The sequence below is a fragment of the Kogia breviceps genome, chromosome X (genome assembly GCF_026419965.1).
Source record: "Kogia breviceps isolate mKogBre1 chromosome X, mKogBre1 haplotype 1, whole genome shotgun sequence".
Taxonomy (NCBI): Eukaryota; Metazoa; Chordata; class Mammalia; order Artiodactyla; family Physeteridae; genus Kogia; species Kogia breviceps.
In genome coordinates, this window is record NC_081330.1 from 78,447,507 (window position 1) to 78,472,384 (window position 24,878).

Here is a 24,878-nt window from a genome sequence, read left to right on the forward strand (position 1 = left end):
TTAGCCCCTGCTCCAGAATCCCCTGCTGAACACAGCCTTGGACTTTTGTGATTTTGTTTTCAAATCTCCCTAATTACCATCAACAGGAGCTGCTTACTTATCAGATTTGGGGCCATCTGAGATGAAAAGCTAAGTCTTACACAGGAACAGTGAGCTGGAGGAGAGCATCATCAATCAGGTTCTTTCCCCTCCAAGAAGGATACAATTCTAATTCTAACCTCCAGTGACTATGACACCAAGTATACACCAGAAGGAGACAGAGTGGTTTGGTTAGTTAGTAACCAACACAGAAGGGACTAGCTACAAACATCCCAATCATAAATCAGGAGTCAAAGGCCTACCATGTGCCTGGCTCAGGAAAGCGGAACCATGAGTTTATAAGAAATTGGTATATAATAGGGACTTTCCTGGTGGTCCAGTGGTTAACAACCCACCTTCCAATGTAGGGGACACGGGTTCGATCCCTGGTCAGGGAACTAAGATCCCACATGCCACAAGGCAACTAAGCCTGTACGCTCAAGAGCCTATGTGCCACAACTAGAGAAGCCCGCACACCGCAACAAAGAGCCTGCATGCCACAATGAAAGATCCCGCATGCCACAATGAAAGATCCCGCATGCCACAACGAAGATCCCACATGTCTCAACGAAGACCCAACACAGCCAAATAAATAAATAAATATTTTTTTTAAAAAAAAGGATTTGGGAATCTTAAAAAAAAAGAAATTGGTATATAACTTGGTAGTGTAAAGCATAGATTACCAGGGGTTGGCAAACTGTTTCTCTGGGCCACATATGGTCTCTGCTGCATATTCCCCTTTTTTCTTTTTAACAATGCTTTTAAAATATGAAACCTATTCTTACAATACATACAAAATCAGGCGTCACGGGCAGTTTGCTAATTGCTAGACTAGGCTAGTAACTCCATTGACTATCTGCAAGGTCTCAAACCTGGACAAATAGCACCCTTCACATTCTACTTTCCATAGAAGATGGGCAGCAAGAGTCTTATCTGAAAGTTAACCAAAGAAAACTGGACCAGACCATCATACACAGTAGCCTGTTCCCTTCTTAAGTAAAGGCAGTGGGGGAAAATAGGTAATAAGCTTAGACCATTAACCATCTACTCCCCAAAGGCTCATTCAGATACCAGAAAGGCCCTGGGCCAAGCTGACCCCCCTCTATAGCAGGCCCAAGACCAAGGGCTGAATCAAGGATTGCCGGGCCCCTAGGCCTCTGGCTCAAACCCCTGGCCTTGAAGAGTAAGAGGCATGCATGGAGAAGAAAGAAGAAGGGAACCTTCCTAGCTGGCCTATTAAGGGCTAAAGAAACAAAGGGACATATGTGGCTTGTTTCCCTCCCTATCCCCTTAGAAAACATTTGGCGAATAAAAGGAAATCAAGTTGGAGCTGCCAAACTCAGCGGGAGGGACAGCTAAGAATGAAACTAATGCCAATCACAAAGCTCCAAGGCTAAAGACCTCCATTAGTGGCCAACACTGCACACAAGCCTTTCTCCTCTGGACGAGGTCTAGGATCTTCAGGGTCCAGTTAGCACTTCTCTCACAAGGAAGTGGTGAAAAGAAACAACCATTCAGGAGTGCCCACCTTCTAACCTCCCACTTCATGCCCTGGCTCCTCATACTTGCCCCTCCTGTAGAAAAAGAAAAAGAAAAACAAAACATATGTGTGAAAGTACGTGTAGTCTAAAAGTCAACTACTACTAAGAACTGTAGGCTTCTGGATACAAGGGATACACCAACAGCTAATGCTCAGATGCAGCCCTTTCCTCCTCCCTAGCTTCCAGATTCTTCCCCCAGGAGACAGAAGGCTTCTAGGGAATCTAGCCTGACTCAAGGGAGGGAACAGGAGAAGAGATGCCTTCAAATCAATTCAGCAGCTATTGAGCACCTGCAAACTGTGGGGCAGGGTGCTGGGCACTGAGAATACAGAGATTATGACAAGCCCCTACTTTAAAGGGTTCCCCATCTAGTAGTGAAAAGATGTAATGATTGGATACCAAAGAATGCAGTGTGTGCTATATATCCATCCTGAAGCTCCCAGTCACCTTTCTCTTCAAATCAAAAGTTCCTTTGGAGGCTGGTAGGAGAAAAGAAACCAAGATACCCTCTTAGCACTGCCTGGTTCTCCACACTAAGCACCTTCTTGTGCTCCTGGAAAGACTGGGAGCAAAGCCCTCTTTCCAATCATAAAAGGAATTTATTCTCTAATTGGGGTGCCACATACAAAACAGTGGGAAATAATAAAAGACCACACTGTGTTATGGTGCCAGGGCTTATGAGAGAGCTTGGTGTACTCTGAAAGTATAGGAGCAGCAAGGGCTGGGACCTAGTCAGATGTAAAGGCCATCCAGCTGAAGCAGGAAGTGGAAAATCAGCAGTCTTCAGTTCCAAAGCACCTTGCCTTGGACACAAGGCAGGGTCCCAGCCCAGCATTTCTATATGGAACTGAGGAATGAAGTCACCAGGTCCTTGGGCTCTTACTCACCAACTCCCTGTATGTAATGTTCCCACTAACTGAATGCCTTGGTGTCCACAGCATTACTCACTTTCCATCCTGTCCTATCCTTTCTCTCCCACCACCACTGGTATGCAGATGCCTAGCCAGTGAACTCGAGCTCTAAAGAGAGCTGCTTACCTCCCTGGGGTCCAGTTAGTTTCTTTGAACCTCACCCTTTCCTCTAGTACTTGAGGTGGGGAGTAGTGCATAACTCCCATCTCATCCAAGCCCAAAAACCAAGTTTAGAGGATGCCCAATTGAGCTGTCTGGGCCACCTTTACTTCCAGCTACAAATGGAGTGGAAACAGCCCTAGACAAAGTCTCAGCTCAGCTTAGCTATATTCATGCTGTGTTGGCATGGGCATGGGCCTCCATTTCTTAGTCTCAGTTTTCTCAGATGTAACATGGATAGGCTTCACTTAGGGATGTAGTCATCAACCCTAGCCCAAAATTAGAATATCCTACGGGAGCTCTTAAAAAATACTGATGCCCAAAGCCCTAAGCCAAAACATGAATCAGAGTCTACAACATGCTTCCACAAGCTGGCCAAGACCAACTAACTGTATAGGCAAGCTGGACTTCCCCAATGGATCAGAAGGCTGTTCCCATGCAGAACTCAACACCCCTATAAGAAGGGCAGCCCTAACAGTTAAACTCCACCTTCATTCTAGCCCTTAGGGCCACTAGGGTCATGAGTTCAAATTTCCCCCTTTTTCCAACCTTGCTTCAAATCCACAAGAAAAGAATTCAAATGCATCAGCACTAGTAAATTCAACCTCACATGCTTTGACATTAAGCAAGCATTATGATTTTTCCTTCTTCTAAAAGACCAGGCCTACCTGCTATTACAAACTGGGTTTCTCCATTGCCACATCTGGTCTCCATGGCCCAACTTTAAGGACCTCACACTCTACACAATGGGAATGGTGACAAGGGAGAGCTGTTCCTCCTGCTTCCACAGCCTTTGACTGCTCTAGTGACACATTGCTTAGTGACAGTGTCACATTCCTGAGGGCTGACCAACTACTTGTGACCAGGAACTATCTGGCCAGGGACTACACTAAACTGTCTACACCTCATGATGTCATCCTATTGCCTGTTTCTGGGGGGCTGCCCAAGTACTACCTTTCCAGAGCACCTCTTCCTTCCTTACCCAGATCAGGCCAGGTCTGACTCTTGCCACCCCTGCCTACCCAACCCTCTACCCAATTATGCTCCATACATTCCGAAGGCCTTTCTATGAAGGGTTCTCCTCTAAGGCCACGTGTAGCTGATCACTCCCAACCTCTCAGAGCTGGTAGAGTTGCCATTTGGCCTAGTATCCCACAGAATGAGAACATTTCTGAGATGTGTGCCACAATCCCCCTACCCAAGGTGGGGCAGACCAGCCTCCATTGTTGAGGGAATGTAACATCTCTGAATAAATCACAGACTTGAGGAGCAGGAATGGCACTCAGAGATTAGCCAAACCAACTCCTCGCAGAACAGACTGTGGTCCCAAAAGGGGCAAGGGCCTGGTCAAGATTGCCCTGGGAAGCTAGCAGCAGAGCTCAGACTAAACTCCAGCTCTTCAACTCCAGAAGAGTGCTCTTTCCACAATTCCCCAGTACCTCTTCCACTAACGATCCCGCCAAGGTCCAAACAAGACTCTACATTAGCTAGGCCGAAGCAATCCCCAAACAATTCTCACTTCCTAACAAGCAACATCTGTGTCCAAGAGCAAGGTAAAGCCAAGTAAGTTATTGGTCCAACCAGATGGAAAGCTCAACCAGCCTTGAAGGCAGTGGTCTGACATTAGCAAGAAGGGTAACATACGAAGCCAGCTACAAAACAAGTGTCAGGCCAGGCTCCAAGCAGGCAGAACACAAACATGACAGGTGGACATCCACACACAGATCCCAACTACTACAATGCTCTCTAAACTTTATTCTTCACTCATGATATTTTAGGAGAGACTAAAGGGAGGTTGAGCAACTATTAGAACAGGGGAAGGACCTGATGTTTAAAGCTGAAACTTCTTTTCTAGCCTCAAAACTCTGGCCTAATCATAACTAGAGCTTAAGTTCAGGCCTTTATGAAACAACACTCATCTCCCCTTTCTACACCCCCTACCCCATGTCCTTATTCATTAGCTGAGTGATTTCTGCAGTCACTTAACCTCTCTGAGCCTCAGTTTCCCCATATGAAAAAGCGGGGTTAATAATTCCTAACCTGCCAACTGGAAAGAGTTAATGAATATCAAATGACATAATAATAATAGTGGTAAAAAGCGTTTTGACAACTACAATGCATATCGCAAATGTAAAGATTCTCAGTATTTGTGTTGGGGACTTTTTTTTTTGGTCTAGACATGGGGTGAGTACAGCTAGGAACACTGGAAAATAATTGCAGGGCAATGCCAGCCAGACTATAAAGGGATTCCTTCAATTCACATCTGACAGGGCCATTTTAAACAGGGAACTACTTGGACAACAGGCAGCTACCCCCTAAACTTATAACTCCCTCCCAGATTCCTAACCAAAAAATTCCCTTTTCTGGGCTGCTCAACAGCTAGAGGTTCCAGCGAAACTTGCCCAGAGAGGTCTCTAGTAGTTCTTTCAAGATTTCTTCAGTCTTGCCTCTTTCTGACAAAGGCTAGATCCCAGCAGGGGGGGGGCGGGGTTGAGAACTGTTCCAATCCTCCCTGGAATAACAGTCCATATAGGGCAATCTCACACATGGTCTTTCCTAGCTCCATCCTTTGAATCGTTGCCTCTCTCCCAATCCCAGTCTTATAAATTTGTCACACCTACCTGAGTTCATAGGCTGGAGGGATGGTCACAGAGGGCATAAATGATCTGTGAAGTAGAAGCCCATCACTTTCCTTGCTCCAGAAGCCAAAGTTCACCATTATTCTTTTGGTTAAGGTCAGTTATCCACATCAACATAAGAATAATACCCTGTGGATAACTCAGCAGTAGCAATCTAACCACTTTACTTCGAGGGTTTTTTTGGAAATATTTATGTAACTATGTCTTGTTTGGACTATCAGAAGAGCCAAGGGAGTTTGCATTCCCTGGGCTCATATGGCTTAGGACAGGCAGTCCACACATAGCTAGGAGAAGAATGTTTTGTTATGGATAGTTGAGAGCCGATTGTATTTCAATACATCATTCGTCCCAAATGGTCTATAAATGTTCCACAGAAGTGAACTTTTCCTGATAACTGAGGCTTACCCTTTTAAGGATCATAACCATTCTTAATGGTGAGGTGAAAGTCTTTCATCCACTGAACACATTTTACTGTTTTTGTCAACAGAGGGTGTGAAAATATGATTTATACTTCTCTGAGCACCTGAATCCTATATGCTTGATTTTCTATAGAACTAACATTCGAGGGCTTTTTTTTTTCTTTTTTTTTAAATTAATTAATTTATTTATTTTTTAAACATCTTTATTGGAGTATAACTGTTTTACAATAGTGTGTTAGTTTTTCCTTTACAACAAAGTGAATCAGTTATACATATACATATGTTCCCATATCTCTTCCCTCTTGCATCACCCTCTCTCCCACCCTCCCTATCCCACCCCTCTAGGTGGTCACAAAGCACAGAGGTGATCTCCCTGTGCTATGTGGCAGCTTCCCACTAGCTATCTAATTTACATTTGATAGTGTATATATGTCCCTGCCACTCTCTCACTTCGTCACAGCTTACCCTTCCCCTCGAGGGCTTTTTAATGTATCTTATCCAAGTTTCCCACCAGCACTGAGGATTATCATCCCCACTTTACCGATGAAGAATGGGGAGGTTAAGGGACTTCCAAAAGGTCACACAGCTAATATGTGTTGAAACACATATCTTCCTACAAGCCTGACCTACAATAAATTACTGAAGATACTTTGGATCCAAGCCTTCTCAAGTAGCACAAGAAATTCTTTAAAATGTCATTCCCTTTCCCTTTTTAGAGTCTGACCTCAGAGCCTTGCTCTCCCTGCCCCACAAGTATTCAGAAAGCTCCAATCACTCAATTTGCAGGCAGCTTCCTGTCTAAAGGGGAAGGAATAATGCCTGCAGTGGCCTGTAGTAGGGCTGGCCTAATCAAGGTCAACCTCTGGTGGCAGAGGCTCTAGGATTAAAGGCTGGGCAAGCATAAGCTCTGCTCCACCCACCGTGAAAGTCTGGGAACTAAGAAGACAAGAGAAGGGTGGAGCATGCCATGAGTGAGCAGAAGAGAGCCTGCATTTCTGGTAATCCTGCTTCTTCTTGCCTGGCCTGGCTTCGATCAGTACCCTCAAGCTAGCAAGCTTCTAAGAGCAGGAGTGGCCACTGGGCTAGATTTTTTTTTAATATACTGTTTACAGCTGACCCTTGAACAACATGGCTTTCAACTGTGCTGGTCCACTTATAAGCGAATATTTTTCAATAAAAACATACCACAGTACCACACAATCTGCAGTTGGCTGAATCTGTGGTTGGTTGGTTGAATATGCAGATGTAGAAACAGAGATATGGAAAGCCAACCGTAAAGTTATATGCAATTTCGACTGGCAGAACATGGTGGTGGTGGGGAGCCCATGACCTCCCTATTGTTCAAAGGTCAACTGTATTTATTTGCATTTCAAAAATCACTATCTTTCTCAGCTCTTCAACTTGATGCCACAGCTGTAGCTGAGCACTCTGCAAAATTCCACTTTTCTGCCACTTGGACAAGATCCCTGGTAAGTACGGGGTGAGTGGATTCTAATCCAGCTTCACTGCTCTTCTCTGGGGAAGACTGGAAAGGCATGTGCACACCAACAAAACACACACACACGCACGCGCGCGCACACACACACACACACACACACACACACACACACACACAGCTTCTTTCCTCAACCTGAGATAGCTATAGCAGCCAGAGGTCTTCTGAGGAACAGGGTTCTAAGTCAGGTACTGTTTGGAATCAAACTACCCCAAACTGGCAAGACCACAGAAGAGGGAGAGGGCCACGTTAAGCACAGAAAAGTGGTTTACCCTACCACCAATCACTCAACTCAGATCACTTAGGCATGGGTGAAATCACAGCAGTCTCTAAAAGTGGGGCCTACTGAGCTTGAAAAGGGGAACAGCTTTCATCACCCTATCCTTCATCCCAACAGAAGGGTCCACAACTCCCTCCTTCTCCAGAAAGCCTTCTCTCTCAGGCAGGCAAGCCCTTACAATGTTCTCTTTATTTTCCATTCAATGAAGAATATGAGCCCTTTTCATTTATGAAACGCTTTTAAGTGCTTTTAAGTGTTCCACTCACTTGATAATTTGATTATTAATGAGCCCATACAGATGTTAAAATCTGATTTGATATGAAAAGATGGCCACCACATAGTAAGTTTAAAAAAACAAGTTGCAGAACAGTATGGATTTGTATTATGTGTGTATTTAAAGTTATATGTGTATAAATGCATTTAAAAAGGAGTCTAAGTTCATATAACTAACTAGGTCACATAAATGTTGGTTCTCTCTGGAGAACAGAGTCAGGGCAGAAAACAGGGGATTTTGTATTTTTCAGTGTTGTTTTATTTCTCACAGCAAATATGTATTAGTTTCACAATGAAAAAACACAAATCAAAAATTGTAAAATAGGGCTTCCCTGGTGGCGCAGTGGTTGAGAGTCTGCCTGCCGATGCAGGGGACATGGGTTCGTGCCCCCGTCCGGGAGGATCCCACATGCCATGGAGCGGCTGGGCCCGTGAGCCATGGCCGCTGAGCCTGCGCATCCGGAGCCTGTGCTCCACAATGGGAGAGGCCACAACAGTGAGAGGCCCGCGTACCACAAAAAAAAAAAAAAAAAAAAAAAAAAAAATCAGTGTCACTGACCCAAACTGATTCTGAAAAAAATTGTAAAATAAATAAAGTCTGGTTTTATTTAAGTCTGCCCTACCAAAAAGCACAGACTATGTCTGTTTCTATTCTTCGTATGGTGTCTAGCTCAGCACTATAAGAACAGATGGAAAAAGTCCTTTAAAGACTAGATAACCTTCAGAGGCTCTTGCTATTTTAGGCCACCCAACCCTATCTAGTAAGCCTAAACCTATACCTCCCAAATGCTGGCCACACCCCTCTCTTAGGGAATGTGTGGGAGGAAGAATACCTCCTATTGCTCCCCAAATTAGCTTACCTTGACTAAAATGCCCAAATCTGCAAAGATACGCAGTCTGGGACCTAAGGCAGCCTGGGTGATGGTGGTGGCAGTGGTGGTGACAACAGCAGCAACAGCAGAACACGGCTGCTGGGTGCCCCAACATGATGATCTACAGCATTTCCCTGCTGTCCTTCCTGATCTGTGTCTGGCCCTACCCATCTCTAAGCAGAGGAGCAAACTCAATCCTTAAACCTTGGGAGCACAAACCTCTCAGATTAGATTACACAATACAGTCCTGCAATGCTGGCCATGCCACAATGAGCAGCACACATACAAAAAAGTAAAAATTTTTAAAAGCTGGGTAATGCTTCAAATATGTACTCTAGGGCCAAACTCTGGGTTGCTTCACAAACGCTGATAGAAATGCTTGCACGGCTACCTGTTAAAATCCACTAAAAACTTTGATCTGAATATTCTCCCTCAGTGTGAACACTACTGCATTGTGTGAAGACATGGGAAAAGGGAATGGAAAGTAGCTATGAACAAGCTGGTCACTCACACACAGGTAAACAGGTTCTTCAAGGTGCACAAGAGGGAAAACTCCTCCCCATTTATTGGCACTACTTAGCTCCACTCTGCCAGGGCCCAGCTGGGTCCACATTAGGTAATTTCCAGTGGGCCCCTGAAATCGTTGTTTGGCTTTCTAGTAGACCTAGCCAAAGGAGTCTGTGCAAGACAATTCCAACTTGACAATAGTAGCTATTAATGTATTTATTCAACAAATATTTGTTGAGCACCTCCTCTATGCCAGGCACTGTGCTAGATACTGGGGATACAGTGGGAAACTGTCCCTGTTTTCAAGAAGCTTACATTCTCAGTGGGATAAGCTGATAGAATGAAAAAAACACACTCCTGAGAGTCTTGGCTTAAAGACTTGCTTCTGCCCCTGACTGTCTACATGACTTTGAGCAAGTATCTTCCCCTTGTTGTGTGTTATAGTTGACAAACAGATCTTCCATAGATTCAGGTACTTTGCGTCCTTTATAAAACATAAAATTCTGGGGTGGATTTGGGGTTTTCAAATGGCCAGGACAGCAGCAAGAAGCCATGGGTAGTATGTGGAGAAAATAAAAGTCACACTAGATGGAGAAGAATCTCTATCCAAAGACCTTGAATGTTCCCCATGAGCTATTTGCCCAAGACAGGTAGGATGGGCAGGCCTTTGAAGAGCATATAGTCAGTGACAGACACAGAGTCCTGTCCTTCTAATAGTACATGGCTGGTTTGAGGCCAGAAGGCCTGAAAGGTGCCCAGTTTCACTGAAGCATCTATAAATACTTCCACCTCCAGCTGAAGAGATGTTAGGAAACCCTCTATTCTAGTACCACTCATTTGTTGCTAAAGAGCTGAAGAGAAGGTGGTACCTCCCTCCCTGGCCACTTGTGGCCATTTTTTAGTAGGGCTGTGCTGGGGCCAGTTGGAGCCATGCTGCCCAGGTAAGTGGGGAGATGAGGACTTCCCTGCATACCTCCCACTAAAAGCATCAAGTTGTGGGGCACCTATGGGAATGCTTGCTCGGGGAAACTGTAGCATCTGACGTTATGGACTCAGAAGCTTGATGAGCAACACACATAAAGCAGAACTTTAAAAGGCCAACTGGAACAAAAATTATGGGGTGTCATGGACCTACCCTCCCTCCCCTGTGCCCCACACCTCACAGAGCACTTCCAGGTGCATTAGTGCCCAATCTTCACCATAACCCTAAGAAGTAGGGTGCTATTACTCTTTCCATTTTACAGATGGGAAATCGAAATCTGGAATGGTTTGAGAAGTCTACTCTGGTGTGTCAAGGCCAGCAAGACTCTCTCTCAGGGCTCTCCACCCTATAGATGCTAATGCACCTTCCCTTCTCCAACGTGTATTTTCTCATCAGTACCTAGTATGTCCTACCAGGTGTTCATCCAACACTGCTGGATCCCTTGCATACATTACTGCTGCTTCCCCTTCTCCATGTCTGTCACTGACTATGCACTCTTCAAAGGCCTGCCCATCCCTAACCATCTCCACCTGAACAACAGCCCCTTCTTGAGGCAGGAGGAGTTAGAAACTTTCAAATCCACAAGTTTACTAAAGGAGAAAGTATGGGAGCCCAGGTGGCTTCAATACCACATGATAAGTATCATAACAGAAATTCTTACAAGGTACAGTGGGCACACAGAAGATAGTAAAACTAATACTACCTGGGAGTATTAAAGAAAGTATCCAGTGATGGTGTCATGGAGTGGGGGGACGTGAGGAAGAGATCCTTGACGTTTCAAGTTGAAAGAAAAAACATATGCTAACGGTGAAAGATATAAGAGGTATGGCTTACTTGGGGAAACTTAATCCCACAAAGCTACAGCATAGCATACATGTGGGGCCAAGTGGGACCTGAGTCTGGAGAGAGAGCTAGGATGGAGCCAGGTATCAAAGGGCTCTCCATATATACCATGCTAAGGGGTTTAGATTTTCTCTTGTTCACATTCACTGCAGTGTTATAAATACTGGCAAATGCTGGGAGTAATCTAAATGACCGACAAAAGGGGAATGGTTAGTAAATTATGACATAGTCATTGGATGGAATTTTGTAAAGGCATTAAAATGTTCATTTTTAAAAACTAAATAGCATTTACCTAAGTTTTTAGTGATATGTTAAATAGGGATAAAGAAGTAAGATTTTTTTATGTACAATACGATTATACCATGGAAAACTAAGGTACATATATGAGATGTGATGAGAAATACACATAAACAATAACTGCTATGTTAAAATGGTGGACTTATGGAAGATGTCTCCCTCTATTTGCTAAACTCTGTCATATGCCATGCTGGGTTTTATAAAAAAGGGGAAGTATAAAAATAACCACTCTTCTTCTATTTGACTCCTCTTTCCTTCTCCCCTTCTCTATCCTCTACCAGTTTCCCTACTCTCCCTCACCAACAGCATTTCTAATCTACCAACTGTGACTGGAATCCTTAACAACACATGTGAGGCCCCTAGGAAGGAAAGGCTGCCAGCAAGGTGGCTACTGCAAGCAGCAAGCTCCTACATGGTCCAGAGGCCATTCCAGCTCAATGATGGAGAAGAATCTTCCACCCAAAAGCACTGTCCAGCTTTACCCAACTAAGTCTTCTCTGATTAAACTGCCCTAGGAACTTATTCCCAAAGAAGACAGACACCAAGAAGACTTCTATCTTGCTCTCACTCCAGGAGGCTCAGGGCAGGTGAAGATCATGTTCATGGACAACTCCTAGGTGGTTGATATACAGCCTGGGATCCTTGATTTACAGGCAAGCACCGTACAAAATGTCAGTGAGGAGGAAGAAGAAGGGTGAAAACAGATCCAGCCAAGGGCACACCATCTCCAGGAACTAGCTTATGCCTCATCAGCCTATCACTCCCTCATGGGAAATTCAGAAATCCCTCCCCTTTCATCTACAGGTCTAACACCACAGGAAGCCATATTCACAAAATGCAGGATAAGTTGAAGGCTGAACACTAGGCCTATGCCAATCTCCCTCACTAGAAATTTCTCCCCTTCACTCCACCCAAGACCACATCACCTAGCTCTCCGGATCCAAGGGCAGCGAAGACACTGGTGACTCCATCAGAAGAAGGGGAAGGGGAGCTTGGCAATTTAAGACTCAGCCAAAAGCAAATTTCATAACCCTAGGGAGAGGGATGTTGTGGGGGAAGGGAGTAGAGGAAGTCAAATCTCATTTGTATTTTAGTTTTGGTTTGTTTCTTGGTCTTCTCCTTCCCTACTGGAACAATGACCAATTCAAGGGTCTTCTATTCTTCCTGGGGTCACCAATAACCCAAAATAGCCAGCAACTGTACTCTGCAGGCTGAACTCCAAGGCCCCACCCACAGGGCACTCAGTTAACAGTTGTCTCTCCAAGCCAGGATACCCATGGCAAGCTCTGTGGTAGATGGATCTAATACGCCTAAGGAGAGCTCACTGAAATAGTGAGGGCTACCTACAAATTGATAGCTGGGGGGAAAATGACACTCCCAATACCATTCTAAAGAGGAAAGAGCAACTTCTCCAAATAGTCACTGTTCTCTGTTCTGTTACACTCTTTCCAAGAACCTCTTACTATCTTCTTAAAGACTAGGCACAAATAATCAGAATGTCAGAAAAAGCCAATGTTCTCATTTTACAGATATGAAAACTAAGGCCCATAAAAGTGACCTGCCCAAGGTCACACAGGCAAAGACTAAAAACCAAATATCCTGATTCAGTCTGTTATTCTTTTTGTTGTACCATTTCTACTCAAAAGCATTTAAAAAAAATTCCAGACAAGTGCTCCAAGCTGTGTCAAAAGCTGAGCTCTTCTAAGCTAGGGCTAGACAGCTCAGGACTGGAGATAAAGAGGCAGAGGGACGCTGGACGCAGCCCGCTCAGGAAAGTCAAGTGAGAAGCCTAGGCATACGAAAAGGCACACGTAAAGAACTCAGCAACTGGAAGGCTTTACTTACTCCAGAGGAGTAGTTTCAGATGCTGAGAGCCCAACCGCGCCCCACCCCATCCCTGAGCCTTTCCAGGCCGAGCAAGACTACTCTTAGGCTATCAGAGATCTAAGTAAGAAGCTAGAGGGAGGTGACCAGGCAGGGTAAGGAGGGCAATGAGAGATAAGAAAGCAGGGTGGAGAAATCACAGTCATTCCAAAGCTCTCTCATCTTCCTCTCTCCTTTCTCACTGGCCCCCACCCTGGCCCCAACAAAGAGCCTCACCTCCTGCTCCAAGCAAGCCCTAAAGAAGGAGAAAATAAAAGTTTGCAGATGGTACTATATAAACATGAGGAAGGTGTTCCTTGTACCAAAGAAGAACAAGGCACTAGTTGAGGTGGCAAAGGCATCTGAGGGGGGAAAATATAGCCAAATAAGGCATACTTGACTGGTAAGGAATCATCAGGAAAGGTTCCAGAAGCTGACGTCGCAGGGAGGAAGCCTTTAGTCATTGGTTTCCTCTGGCAACTGGCCTAAGGCCAGGCGGCAAACTCCCAACCTTAGGAAAATGCCCAGGCTATGGTAGAAAGAAAGGCAACTAAGGCTAAATTTTCCCCAGGCCCTCTTCAGGTCCTGCTGGAGCACCTCTCCAAGTACCAGAAGAGAGGTGTAGTATAACCCTGAAGCAAAGTGGCAGATGTCCTCACCAAGCATATGCTAGATCAGCCAAGGCCCAGGTGCCAAGAAGAGTAAGGAACCTGAGGAAAAGGGCTCTACTCCAGTTATATATTTCTGATATTGTTGATATTTTCAAGTTAGAGAAAAGAAAATTCAAACATAAAATGTTAAGTGACTTTTGCTCTCAACAAGGGAACTTCTATGGATTAGTCAATCTCCCAGGAATATCTGCAAGGATAACTGGAGAGAGGTTTAGCTCACTTAAAACTCTTGAAGATAGCAAAGATCTGTACACCTTAACTAAAGACACCCAAATTGGCTATTACCTAGACCCCCACCCTCCAACTGCATACCACAGATTAGTCAACCCCAGTTAAAGATTACAACAGGTATACAACAGGTATACAACAGGTATACAGGTATACTCTTGGTATACTTCATCTAACCTTCAAGCTGAGATTTCTGAAAAAGGACAGGGGTGTGGGAGGGGTGAGGGGCAGATTAGACCAAGACAGTAAGATCAGGAACCTTATCTAAATATACTTCAGTGGAGAAAAGAGCCTTGACCTTCCCCAGGTATTTAAGGGAGGCCAGGACTAAAGATAGGGAAGGAAATGCTGACCAAGCCTGATAGGTATGACTTATTCCCCCTCCTTTCTGCCAAATAAATATCCAGGAAAGGATTTCTCAGGACTATACTTTGTTACGTATGACCAAATGCCCACATCTCAACTTTTCTCTCATTAGACCCAGATTGATACCCTGGCCACACAAAATATCTACAAAATTCCCACATAGAAGGGTCACCAGGGACAGGAAGAAACTTCAACCTTTGAAGTCACCTATCACAGGAGCTACCTGGCAAAGCATTACTACTAAGCAAACACAGTGGTAGGTCACCATACCAATGGCCTAGAAGCTAACTCAACACTTACCTTATGCCACAACAAGCCCCCTGAAAGGAGCATCAAATCTGGGTCTGTCATCAGGCACAGCCAAAGAGCTGTGCTTTGAAAGTTATCCAAAAGTTCTTTCTTCAAGTTTAGGGCCCAGATGCTCCAGCTGGGTCCTGGCCAGAAAATGCCACACTCTTCAACCTATCACAATCACACACGAAGAAATCCTCCCCTCATTTCCATCCTTTCTCAAATACCTATCTCATAGCAAAGCCTCTTGAGACAACTAAAAGCTGGTTTTAGGCTGCTGACCTAAAGAGAGTAATCACTAAGCTCTATTCCTTGGTTTAGCTCACATGGAAACATGAAGGAAGGAGCTGCTCACATACCCACATGGGTAACAAAGACAACAAAATTTGTTTTAGTTAATTCACCGGATTCTGGAAAACCCAAGGTAGAGTCTCCCCCAAAAAACCACTTCAGAAGGGGTTTGCCAGTTGAGACAGGACTTTTGGCTCCAAATGACCCTATAAAAAGCAACTTGGTCTATGCTGACATGTACTCTGTGGCTTGTACAATCCACAATCCCTTCAAACAATCAGCATATCAAGCCTTCCTTCATTTCAGACAAACTCATTTTCAAGAGAACACTGGCCTAGGGCCACTTGGTTTACACCCACATACCAAAACTACATCACTGTCCCACCCAGAAAAGCCACTGCCCCCAAGTGTACACATCCTCTAAGGCCTTTTTCATGTCCCAATAAACTCCCTGCTTCTCAAAATCTATAGAAAATGTCATGTACACACTTTTGTCAAACTGTTTTTAAGTGAGTTAGCCCTAAATCTCCAGTTAAATAGGAGATCTATGAAGGCAGCAATTGTATCCTCCATTTATTTATTTGTATCCCTTATAGTAAATAGTACCTAGTAACCACTCAAATAACAGTGAGAATGCAGCTGCCTGCCTTCATTTTTATCATCCTACCTAGCACAGGGTTGGGCATATAGTAGTTCCATAACTAACATATGCATAGCACTGATTAGAGAGATGCTAGGTACAGTTCTAAGCACTTTATAGGAATTGCCCTGTTTAATCCTTACAACAAGCCTACAAGATAGGTACTACCATTATCTTCACTTTACAGTTGAGGAAAATGAAGCACATAAATTAAGTAACTTGTCCAAGGCTACAAAACTAGTTTGTCACAGAGCTGGGATTTGAATCCAAGCTGTCTGGTTCTAGAGTTTGTGCTTTTCACCAGTACTCTATGCTCCCTTTCTGTAAAGGCCTAAAAAGTCCTTTTTTGGCTAGCTACCTTCATCGGCCTTGGCCTACAAAACCTAAAGGTGATTCATGAGGGTTGAGTCCAGAACACTCCAGTCTGTATTCAAATGGTTGCAAAGCAGAAAATACTGTTGCCAAAGTGGAAGAAAGTACCATAATATTCACCTAACTCAAGGAGCAAGACAAGCTGGAGCACTGAGTCAGAATACAAAAAGGTCAGAGCTCAAAATTTTAAATGGCAAAGAGAAAGTGGGGAACTTGGGTGAGGGGCAGGCAGAAAGAGAAAAAAGTCATTTTGAGGCCCCAGAAGAAGTGAGTCACCCACTGACTGAAACTTGCTACAGCAGAAGCTATTTAGGGGAACTCCACTGTAGCCATATTGTTAATATAATTACCACAGAGCCAATTCTCTGGACGTCTGTGTCCCATGGGTGAAAAGAGTCATCCTGCCAAGTCAGGCAAGTCCAGTGAGAGACCACTAACTTGGGAATCAGGAAAGCCAAGTTCTCCTTTCAAAACTGTTACCAAGTGACTTCCCTGGTGGCACAGTGGTTAAGAATCCACCTGCCAATGCAGGGCACACGGGTTCAAGCCCTGGTCCGGGAAGATCCCACACGCCATGGAGCAACTAAGCCCGTGTGCCACAACTACTGAGCCCGCGCTCTAGAGCCCGCGAGCCACAACTACTGAGCACACGTGCCACAACTACCGAAGCCCACGTGCCTAGAGCCCATGCTCCGCAACAAGAGAAGCCACCGCAATGAGTAGCCCACGCACCACAATGAAGAGTAGTCCCCGCTCGCCACAACTAGAGAAAGCCGCGCACAGCAACAAAGACCCAACACAGCCATAAATTAATTAATTAATTAATTAATTGGTAAGGATAATCATAGCTATCATAAAAAAAAACTGTTACCAACTTCATGTGATCCTGAACAAGCTGGCTAACCTTTCCAGGTATGAATATGTAAAAGAAATAACTCTACTCAATAAAGACTCTTACTGGGACTTCCCTGGTGGTCCAGTGGTTACAAATCCGCCTTCCAATGCAGGGAACGTGTGTTTGATCCCTGGTTGGGGAATTAAGATGCCACATGCTGCAGGGCAACTAAGCCCGCACACCGCAACTACTGAGCCCGCGCGCTCTGGAGCACGTGTGCCACAATTAGAGAGAAGCCCACACTCTGCAACGCCCACACTCTGCAACGAAGAGCTCACGCACTGCAACAAAAGATCCCGCATGCCACAACTAAGAGCCAACACAGCCAATAAATAAATAAATAAATAAATAAATAAATAAATAAATAAATAAATATATATATATATATTTTAAATAAAGACTCTTAAAACTGTTAAGTCTAGCCTCAAGCAGGAAAACATAGCTAGTCTCCTCTCCTTACCTCTCTTCAGTGCACATTTCTACTTTCCACCACACTTTACAGCCAAAGCAAAACACTTACCTTCCTGGGAAGTGCTACAAAGAATCCCAAAAGCAAGGTCAGAGCCTGAACCATCTCAATTATCTCCATACAAAGTAACCTTTGAGATGAGCTCTACATACTCAGAACCATTGCTCTTCCCACGACCATTTTAACACTATGGTCAAGTCACCCACAGCACAAAGGGAGAAAACACTGAGCACACTGCAGCAAGTGCCATTTAAAAGGCAGACATTCAAAATTCCTCCCCTAATCTGGGACCAGGCAAGTTGGATTTTAGTCATAGCCTTATTACCAGTTCATTCAAATCACTTCTGTTTCTTGGGCTTTGGTATCCCCATCTAAAATATAAACTAAACTTAAACTACAAAGTTTAAGGCCAGTTCCTTTGCTCTGTGATTCAAAACACTCCTGTGAGAAACTCAGACCACTCAGAACAATCAGCTAAAAGGGGAGCTTAAGGCTAAGGAAGCTCTTGGTCATTGTAAATACAGATGCATTTGAAATGCTGCACCACACAACAGCCAGCCTTCAGCTCATTGGTGATAGCTACCTTAGGAGGTCAGTTTATGCCCACCAGCTCCTCACTGTCTACCAGTATATCTAACTACCACACTCAACAGGTTAAAAGTAAACTTGAAATATAACTCAGTAGCTTTCTGGCCTCTCAGCAGAACTACAGGAGGCAGGGGGTGGGGGCGGGCCTATGCTACAGACAGGCAAGGAGAAGAAAGGGGGGGAAACCCATGAGGTTTTATGAATGTTTGTCTGAGGCTCTTCAGTCAATCCACAGCCTTCACAATATAGTCTCAGTTGGTTTCTTTCTTGTTCCTCAGACATAGCCCATAGACATAGGCCATAGTCCGTAGCCGCAAGAGGAAACAGCCGAGAACACTCATGCCAGTATTCGTGTCAGAGCTACTAATGAGACAAACCAATTCCCAAGCTAGAAACTCTATTCTGAACCCAGTACCCAGGAAGAAACAGCACTCCAGAGGTGTAGGGGGACAAGAAGATACATTTTAGCAAGTGCTGTTGAACTTTGTATTCTCAGCATAGCCTAGCACACTGCCTGGTACAAAGAAGGCACTCATATGTTAAGGAAAGGATGTCTGAAGGAATAAACGTACCAATGGGAGGCTTGAGGCTATACCATCAAGGCTTTCAAGAACATCAGTACTGGAAGGGTCCCTAGAATGTATCTATTACTAGTACTGTTCTCTCATGACAAGCTGGAGAGACTGAGGGCCTGAAGAAAGACCTTGCCTAAAGGCCCACTTCATTTGGATCACTTTACTGAGGACAGGGAAGATGTTCTTCTTACATGGAAAGAGAGGAAGAAAAATTATCAGGTCAGTGTTACCTGCCATTTCCCAACACCCACCTACCAAATCAATGGAGTCCTGAGCTAACTCTCCAAGTGACTGCTCCTGCACCACAAATCAGAACCTGGAATTGAAAAGTTTTTCAGCTCTATCAAGCATTAAATAGGAGGAGGGATGAACAGCAAAATAGGTAAATTATGACAAGACCACCTCTTTCACTTGACCAACAGACTGCCCCAAAAGAGATCACCTTTGTACTGTTTTTTCTTCAGGGGAAGAAGAGTAGAGTGGGGTAGCAGGGAGAAAATATCATGAGTTAGGAAAGATATACATGATAAACTCAGTTCTATCTTTGAAAGATCAAAAACAGACTGTTCCCAACCTGTAATGATGCCAATTTTCAGCAACTCTAGCCATGAAAGACCCAATCCTAGTAGTGTTGGTAGCCAGATATTCTCCCTTCTGGGGACCTTGAGTTTTGAAATTCCAGTGACAGGGATTCCCAGGAAGATACAAAGGGACTTAGATATCCTGTTGCCAAGTAACACTGTTAGAAAAGATTTCAGAATAAATGTAGCTGTCAACTCATCTCATCCCTCTAGACAGAATTGGAATTGGAGTCAAGGAAATAGACCAGATGACCTCTAAATGTCCCTTCCAGCTCCACCATTCAGTAAAGCAATCTCCTGAGAGAAGAAAGAAAGAGAAAAGTAAGAAGAACACCCTCAAGGGCTTCCCTGGTGGCACAATGGTTGGTAATCCTCCTGCCAATGCAGGGGACACAGGTTCCATCCCTGGTCCGGGAAGATCCCACATGCTGCGGAGCAACTAAGGCCATGGGCCACAACTACTGAGCCTGTGCTCTAGAGCCCATGAGCCACAACTACTGGGCCCACGCACCACAACTACTAAAGCCTGTGAGCCTAGAGCCCGTGCTCTGCAACAAGAGAAGACCCCACAATGAGAAGCCTGCACACAGCAACGAAGAATAGCCCCCGCTCGCCACAACTAGAGAAAGCCTGCACGCAGCAACGAAGACCCAACGCAGCCAAAAATAAATAAAATTTTTTAAAAAGTTTTTTAAAAAAAGAACACCCTTAAAACAAGCTATTGTTACAGGCAGCTAGATAATAATGAAGAGTTAGCAGACTTGTGATCAATACCATCTCTGTCACCCACTCATAGAGCAACCTTCCCTTCTCCAAGCCTAACATGATAGAGTATAGATTAGTTGGTACCTTCGAGGGTCCCACAAAGGCTCTCTTGCCAGACTAGTCCCTGTCTGCCCAGAGGGCTATTCAAGGAGAAGCCTAAAGGAAATCCCCAAGATGGTTCCTGCTCTATCATCTAAACTTTCACAGAAGGCCAAGTGAACTGGAGAACCGAAGAAGTGGACAAATGCAGGATCCAAAGAGTCAGTCTCTCTCACATAACCTCCATTCCTGATCCTTTGTCCACCCCTGAAGTCTACAGGCAGGGAAGGGTTAAGAGACTGATATTCTGCCTCCTATTCAGCAAGTACCACTTCAGTGCCACTCGAGCGGCTCAAGTAATGCTAGGAATGGCAGGAGAATAAACAGTCCACACAGTCCCTGTTAAAGTTTAGCTGAATGCAGACCCAGAAGCCTTCAAATACTTCAAGGAGCTGGACTCCTTATATCTGCTCACATGGATGGTCCCATCAATGACCATTTGATCACCTTTCCCCTGACCTGTTGAGCTAGAGCTAAAAACTCAGCAAACTGAAGAGATTTTACCAAGACTGATCCTCTAACTAAGTCCCAGATTCAAATCCTAGCTTCACTACTGACTTGCTGCATCATTCTAGGTCAGTGCCTCCTATCTGTGGGTCTCAGTTTCGCCATCTATACAATGAGAACAATTGGACTTGACAATTGTGAAGACCCTTTTTGACTCTAGTAAACCAAAAACTCCAGAACACCTTGAAAATTCAAAACAATCACTTTTTAGGGAATCCAAGAGTCCCAAAGACTTTGTGATCTAAAAAAGTTAAAGAGGGTAGGGAGGGAAAAAAAGTTTTTTTTTTTTACAACTGTCTTATCATCACCACAAAGTATAGACAGTAATTAATAAACTTCTTCATTCTGGCTACTAAAGCAGACTCAGGAAACTGGCAAGTAGAAGCACAGAATCCAAGAATTGGTTGGGGGGACGGGCATATAGAGGGGCATGTTTTAACAGATTTAAAGGTAGCTGGGTGACTAAGGGAGAAAATTGGCTGTAAAAGTGAAACTAACCCTAGACAGACTGTAGACATTGTTCATATGAATGAATGGATTTGATTTTTCCACTACCTTCCCTATCTGTCATACTCCAGAAATAGCCTAAAGCACACTATTGAAGAAGGAATGGAGAATAAGGAAATTTTCCCTTCATTAAAGTTACTAGCTGGTATGCAGTGAACTCGAGTGTGCCCCTGGATGCCTCAGCATTAGGATAAGGAATGAGAAAAGTAACATGAGGCACTTTGTGACACCTCAAACTCTCACCAGGAGACCACACAAATGCCAACCTTGGTTACTTTGCCCAAATCATCCACTTCCTTTTATCTGAGGACCACAAAGTCCTGAGAATAGGGGGCAATTTGCTTTGAGCAAGAGAGGGGGCTCAACTTCAAAAATCCTTCACTGAGTGAGAATAGAGGGTCAATGGGATAAGCATCAAAAAGCACAGACCCAGATCTTGGTTCTTTCACCATGTGCCCTTAGATACTAGATAGTGTCTGAGATCCCTTTCAGGTTAAGATTCTATGGTCTTAACAGGCATGATATAGTTGTTTCTCCTAAAAGTTGACCATTCCTTATTTGGGACAGGTCCCATTGCCCAGGTGGGCGTCGCCCAGGTGGGCTCAGGAATTTCATAACCATCGCAACATGGTGGGGAGGACGATTAAGAGTCTGGTAGGGGGTGTGATGCTGAAACTTTTTCAGGCAGGGTCATCCTTTGTCCTTGAAGCACCATTGTCCTTGGAGCACCACAATTCCTCGAGCCAAACAGCATAGGAAATTCTCCAAAGCTGCCAGTCTATCAAAATTCAGCCGTCTCCTTCCAACATGATTCAAGTTTCAGTCAATCTGCATAAAACTACTTTCAGTATTCAGGTACTTTCAGTACCCTAGGCCTGACCTCAAACAGCTCATACTCCAATCTCTTCACAGAAGGAAAAAGATCACCATGCTGTCTTCTTTGCCACTTTTGACTGAGATAGGATGGTTTAGATAACTTTGAAATAATTTCCAGGCCCATTAAGTTGCATTTAAATGAGAGCTATCTCAGGATTGAAGATGAGAGATGTCACTAAAGAAAAGTGGTTGTGGGGCACAGTCTATTCCCAGAGATCCACCCACCTATTTAGACAAAGCCACATCTGAAGAGGAGTCAAAGAGTCAACCACAGAGAGATAAAATCAAAGAGAGGCTCCTGGAAGGATTTTTATAATCCTCTGTGATAGCAGAGACTGCCCTCCCCCCTTTTCAAAACCATTCTGTCTCACTTTGTGTGTATGTGGGGTGAGGCGGGAGGGGAGTGTGGAAAAGCCCCATGTCATAAAACCATTAGCAACTGAAAAGAGAGAGCCGGTAGAAGTACACACTTGTTGAAAACTTGGTGTTTTTGAAGGACAGGTTCTGGAAAGGCAACAATGACTTCGCAGTAAGGCTGCAACACAGTAACGTGGCAACTAAAGCTCAGCACACACCAAAAGAACTGGGCCCCCGACTCCTCTTTCAGGGACCTTCAGTCCTTCTCAAGGCTACTAGTCACTATCTCAGCTCTACAAAGCTCAGGCAGTCCTAGGGAGAGGGGTCTGGGATAACTGCATAGCCTAAGCCAGTGCAACAAGTTGTCTGGCCTAAGGGACTCAAGCCAGGGTGGTCACCCAGCCTTCCTGAGCAAGGGAAGGGCCTCAGCAGCCATTTGGCATGACTTGCACAAAAGCAAGCAGGGCTCATTATTCAGGCACACCCCTCCCCCCTCCCTCCTGGGCATCCGGCCCCCCCTAGGCCCCACTCCCAGGAGGCTTCTTCTCTTCTCAAAACAGCCAGTAGGGTGGAGACCAGATCCTTAGAAGCTACCACCACCCTAGAAAGGTGTGGCCCCACAGGAGAGTCCACACCTCACAGAATAGTACGGAGTGGATAGGAGGAAATAGAGAGAGCCAGTAAGTAATGGGAAAGGCAGGGATTTGGCGAGTGGAGAGGAGGAAGAAACCAGTCTTCTTCTCCCCGACCCGCGTCCCCACCGCGCGCGTCCAGCTGCCCCCCAACCGCGCGCGTCCAGCCCGCCCCGCCCGCAAAGTCTTCTTGCCTCCCTTCAGACTGGTGCCTAGTGAAGTGTTAGCACTCCCGGGTAAGAGCAAGCGGCCTCGATGAGTCTGCCCACAACTCTCTCCTCCCCTCCTAGTGGGAAACAGCTGAAGCCGCCTGGCGGGGGGAGCTGTGGGAAAGGTGAGTAGGGGTACGGGATCCGCCCTAAGCAGCTCCCACCCTCCTCCTTGCTTCTCGGTTCCCATGGCCCCTCCTGGTCAGTGGCAGCCTCGCCCCATAAAAGCGCCAATTCCTGGACTGGGTAAGTGTCCTCCTCCGAACCAGGGTCCTCTCCCCTGCGCCCAGGGCCCGTCAGGGGTAAAAGGAGAACTTGGGCCCCCAAGGAAGCCTTCCCTACTGTGGCAATCCAAACACAAGGAACTAGAATCTGCGAAAGAAACCGGCCCGCCTGGCCCACACTTCTATCCCTGGACCCCTTTACCCGCGAGGGCGCGCCAGACCCGGACTCCACTGCCGCCCCTCCCCGCGCCTGGCCTCGGCGGAAGGCGCGGCATCGCGAGCGGACGCGCGGCTGCCCAAGCACCCGGCCATCGGCGAGGGGCTATGAGGGTCCTTAAGAGCCCCCGGGGTCGGAAGCGCCCATCCCTGGCACTCACCGTCTTGGGCATGGTGGCGGAAAAGGCGGCGGAGTTGGTGAAGTTTAGCTGGGAGCTGTCGGACGGCGCTGAGAACGCAGTACACACGGCTCGGACTCCGGGGACTGGGGGTTCGGATTGGGTCTCTCGCCAGCGTCGGGGCGACTGCTCCGCTTCCTGCTAACGGGCCACGACTTCACAAACCCCACCCAGGAAAGAGCCGCCCCCGTCGCACCGCCCGCTCCTTTATGTGGCCGGGCTTCCGCACCGCTCCCCGCCCTCGCGCCCGCCTTCTAGCCGGCCGCCGGCCTCGCCCCGCCCAGCCCAGCCCAGCCCTGCCTGGCCACACCACCTACTCGGGGGCCCGGCCGGGCCTGGGCGCCCCGGTGGGGGCTCCCACCCCTCACCTGGGCCTGCCTGCACCTCTCCCACCCGCTTCACGGCCCCTGGCCCTCAGCATCCGGGCCATTCGGCCCCACCCCCAAGTAGGGCTGGGCCCTAGGCCGCACCCTGGAAAGAGGCTTACAGCCCTGACTGCAACTTTCCACTAATGGGGAGCTCACTACCTATCAAAACTCTCCGTTCCTACTCAAGACGTCTCTGGCTCTCAGAAAGTTCTTCCCGTGTGTATATGAACTCCTCTGTGGCTCCGCCTATGGATCTCAGCTCTGCTCCCTGAGACAACACAAATCCCCTGCTGTCCCTAACTCCTCAGAAGTCTGAAGATCCCATATCTCCCTGAAACTTCTTTTCTCTTGGCTAAACTGCCTCAGCTTCTCCAACACTTCATCGATTCTCTTCTGTAGGATTCTATATCGCTTTTCCCATCATATTTCATCCCCATCCTTGCTCAATCCTCATTTTTATCAGAATTGGGCTCCTTTTTCCCATATCTGTCTCTATTCACTTTCCTTCCTACAAATCCCAGTCTTCACCTGCTTCAAATCCTGATCCTATAGCCCCCACAACAAATTCACTGATACCTGATTCACTGTCTGATAATTCCCCCAGGTTAGATGCATCCCCAGTCCACTCCTTTGAGATATGTCTGCCAGCACTCTTTCTGCTTCTTGTCAAGGTCACAGAATCCCAGGATAGAGGTGTTCTAGACTGTAACAGTCATCTAGTTAAGTCTTGAGCTTTAGTTTGAAAGTGACGGGCCATAGTTCTTTTTTCTACTATCCACTGGTAATTGTGCAGAGGCATAGTCTGAGTATTCT

The 24,878-nt window shown here is 45.8% G+C and overlaps 1 protein-coding gene across 1 annotated transcript in view; it reads right to left on the minus strand.

Moving 5' to 3' along the window:
- The window catches only part of MSN (moesin), a 67,554-nt gene extending 43,575 nt beyond the window's left edge, over nucleotides 1-23,979 (minus strand). Inside the window, exon 1 of the mRNA XM_059050988.2 lies at nucleotides 23,680-23,979. Within this exon, the coding sequence (XP_058906971.1) occupies nucleotides 23,680-23,691 (12 nt within the window). The 5' untranslated portion in view covers nucleotides 23,692-23,979. The remainder of the gene's footprint in view (nucleotides 1-23,679) is intronic.
- Between the last annotated feature and the right edge of the window lie 899 nt (nucleotides 23,980-24,878).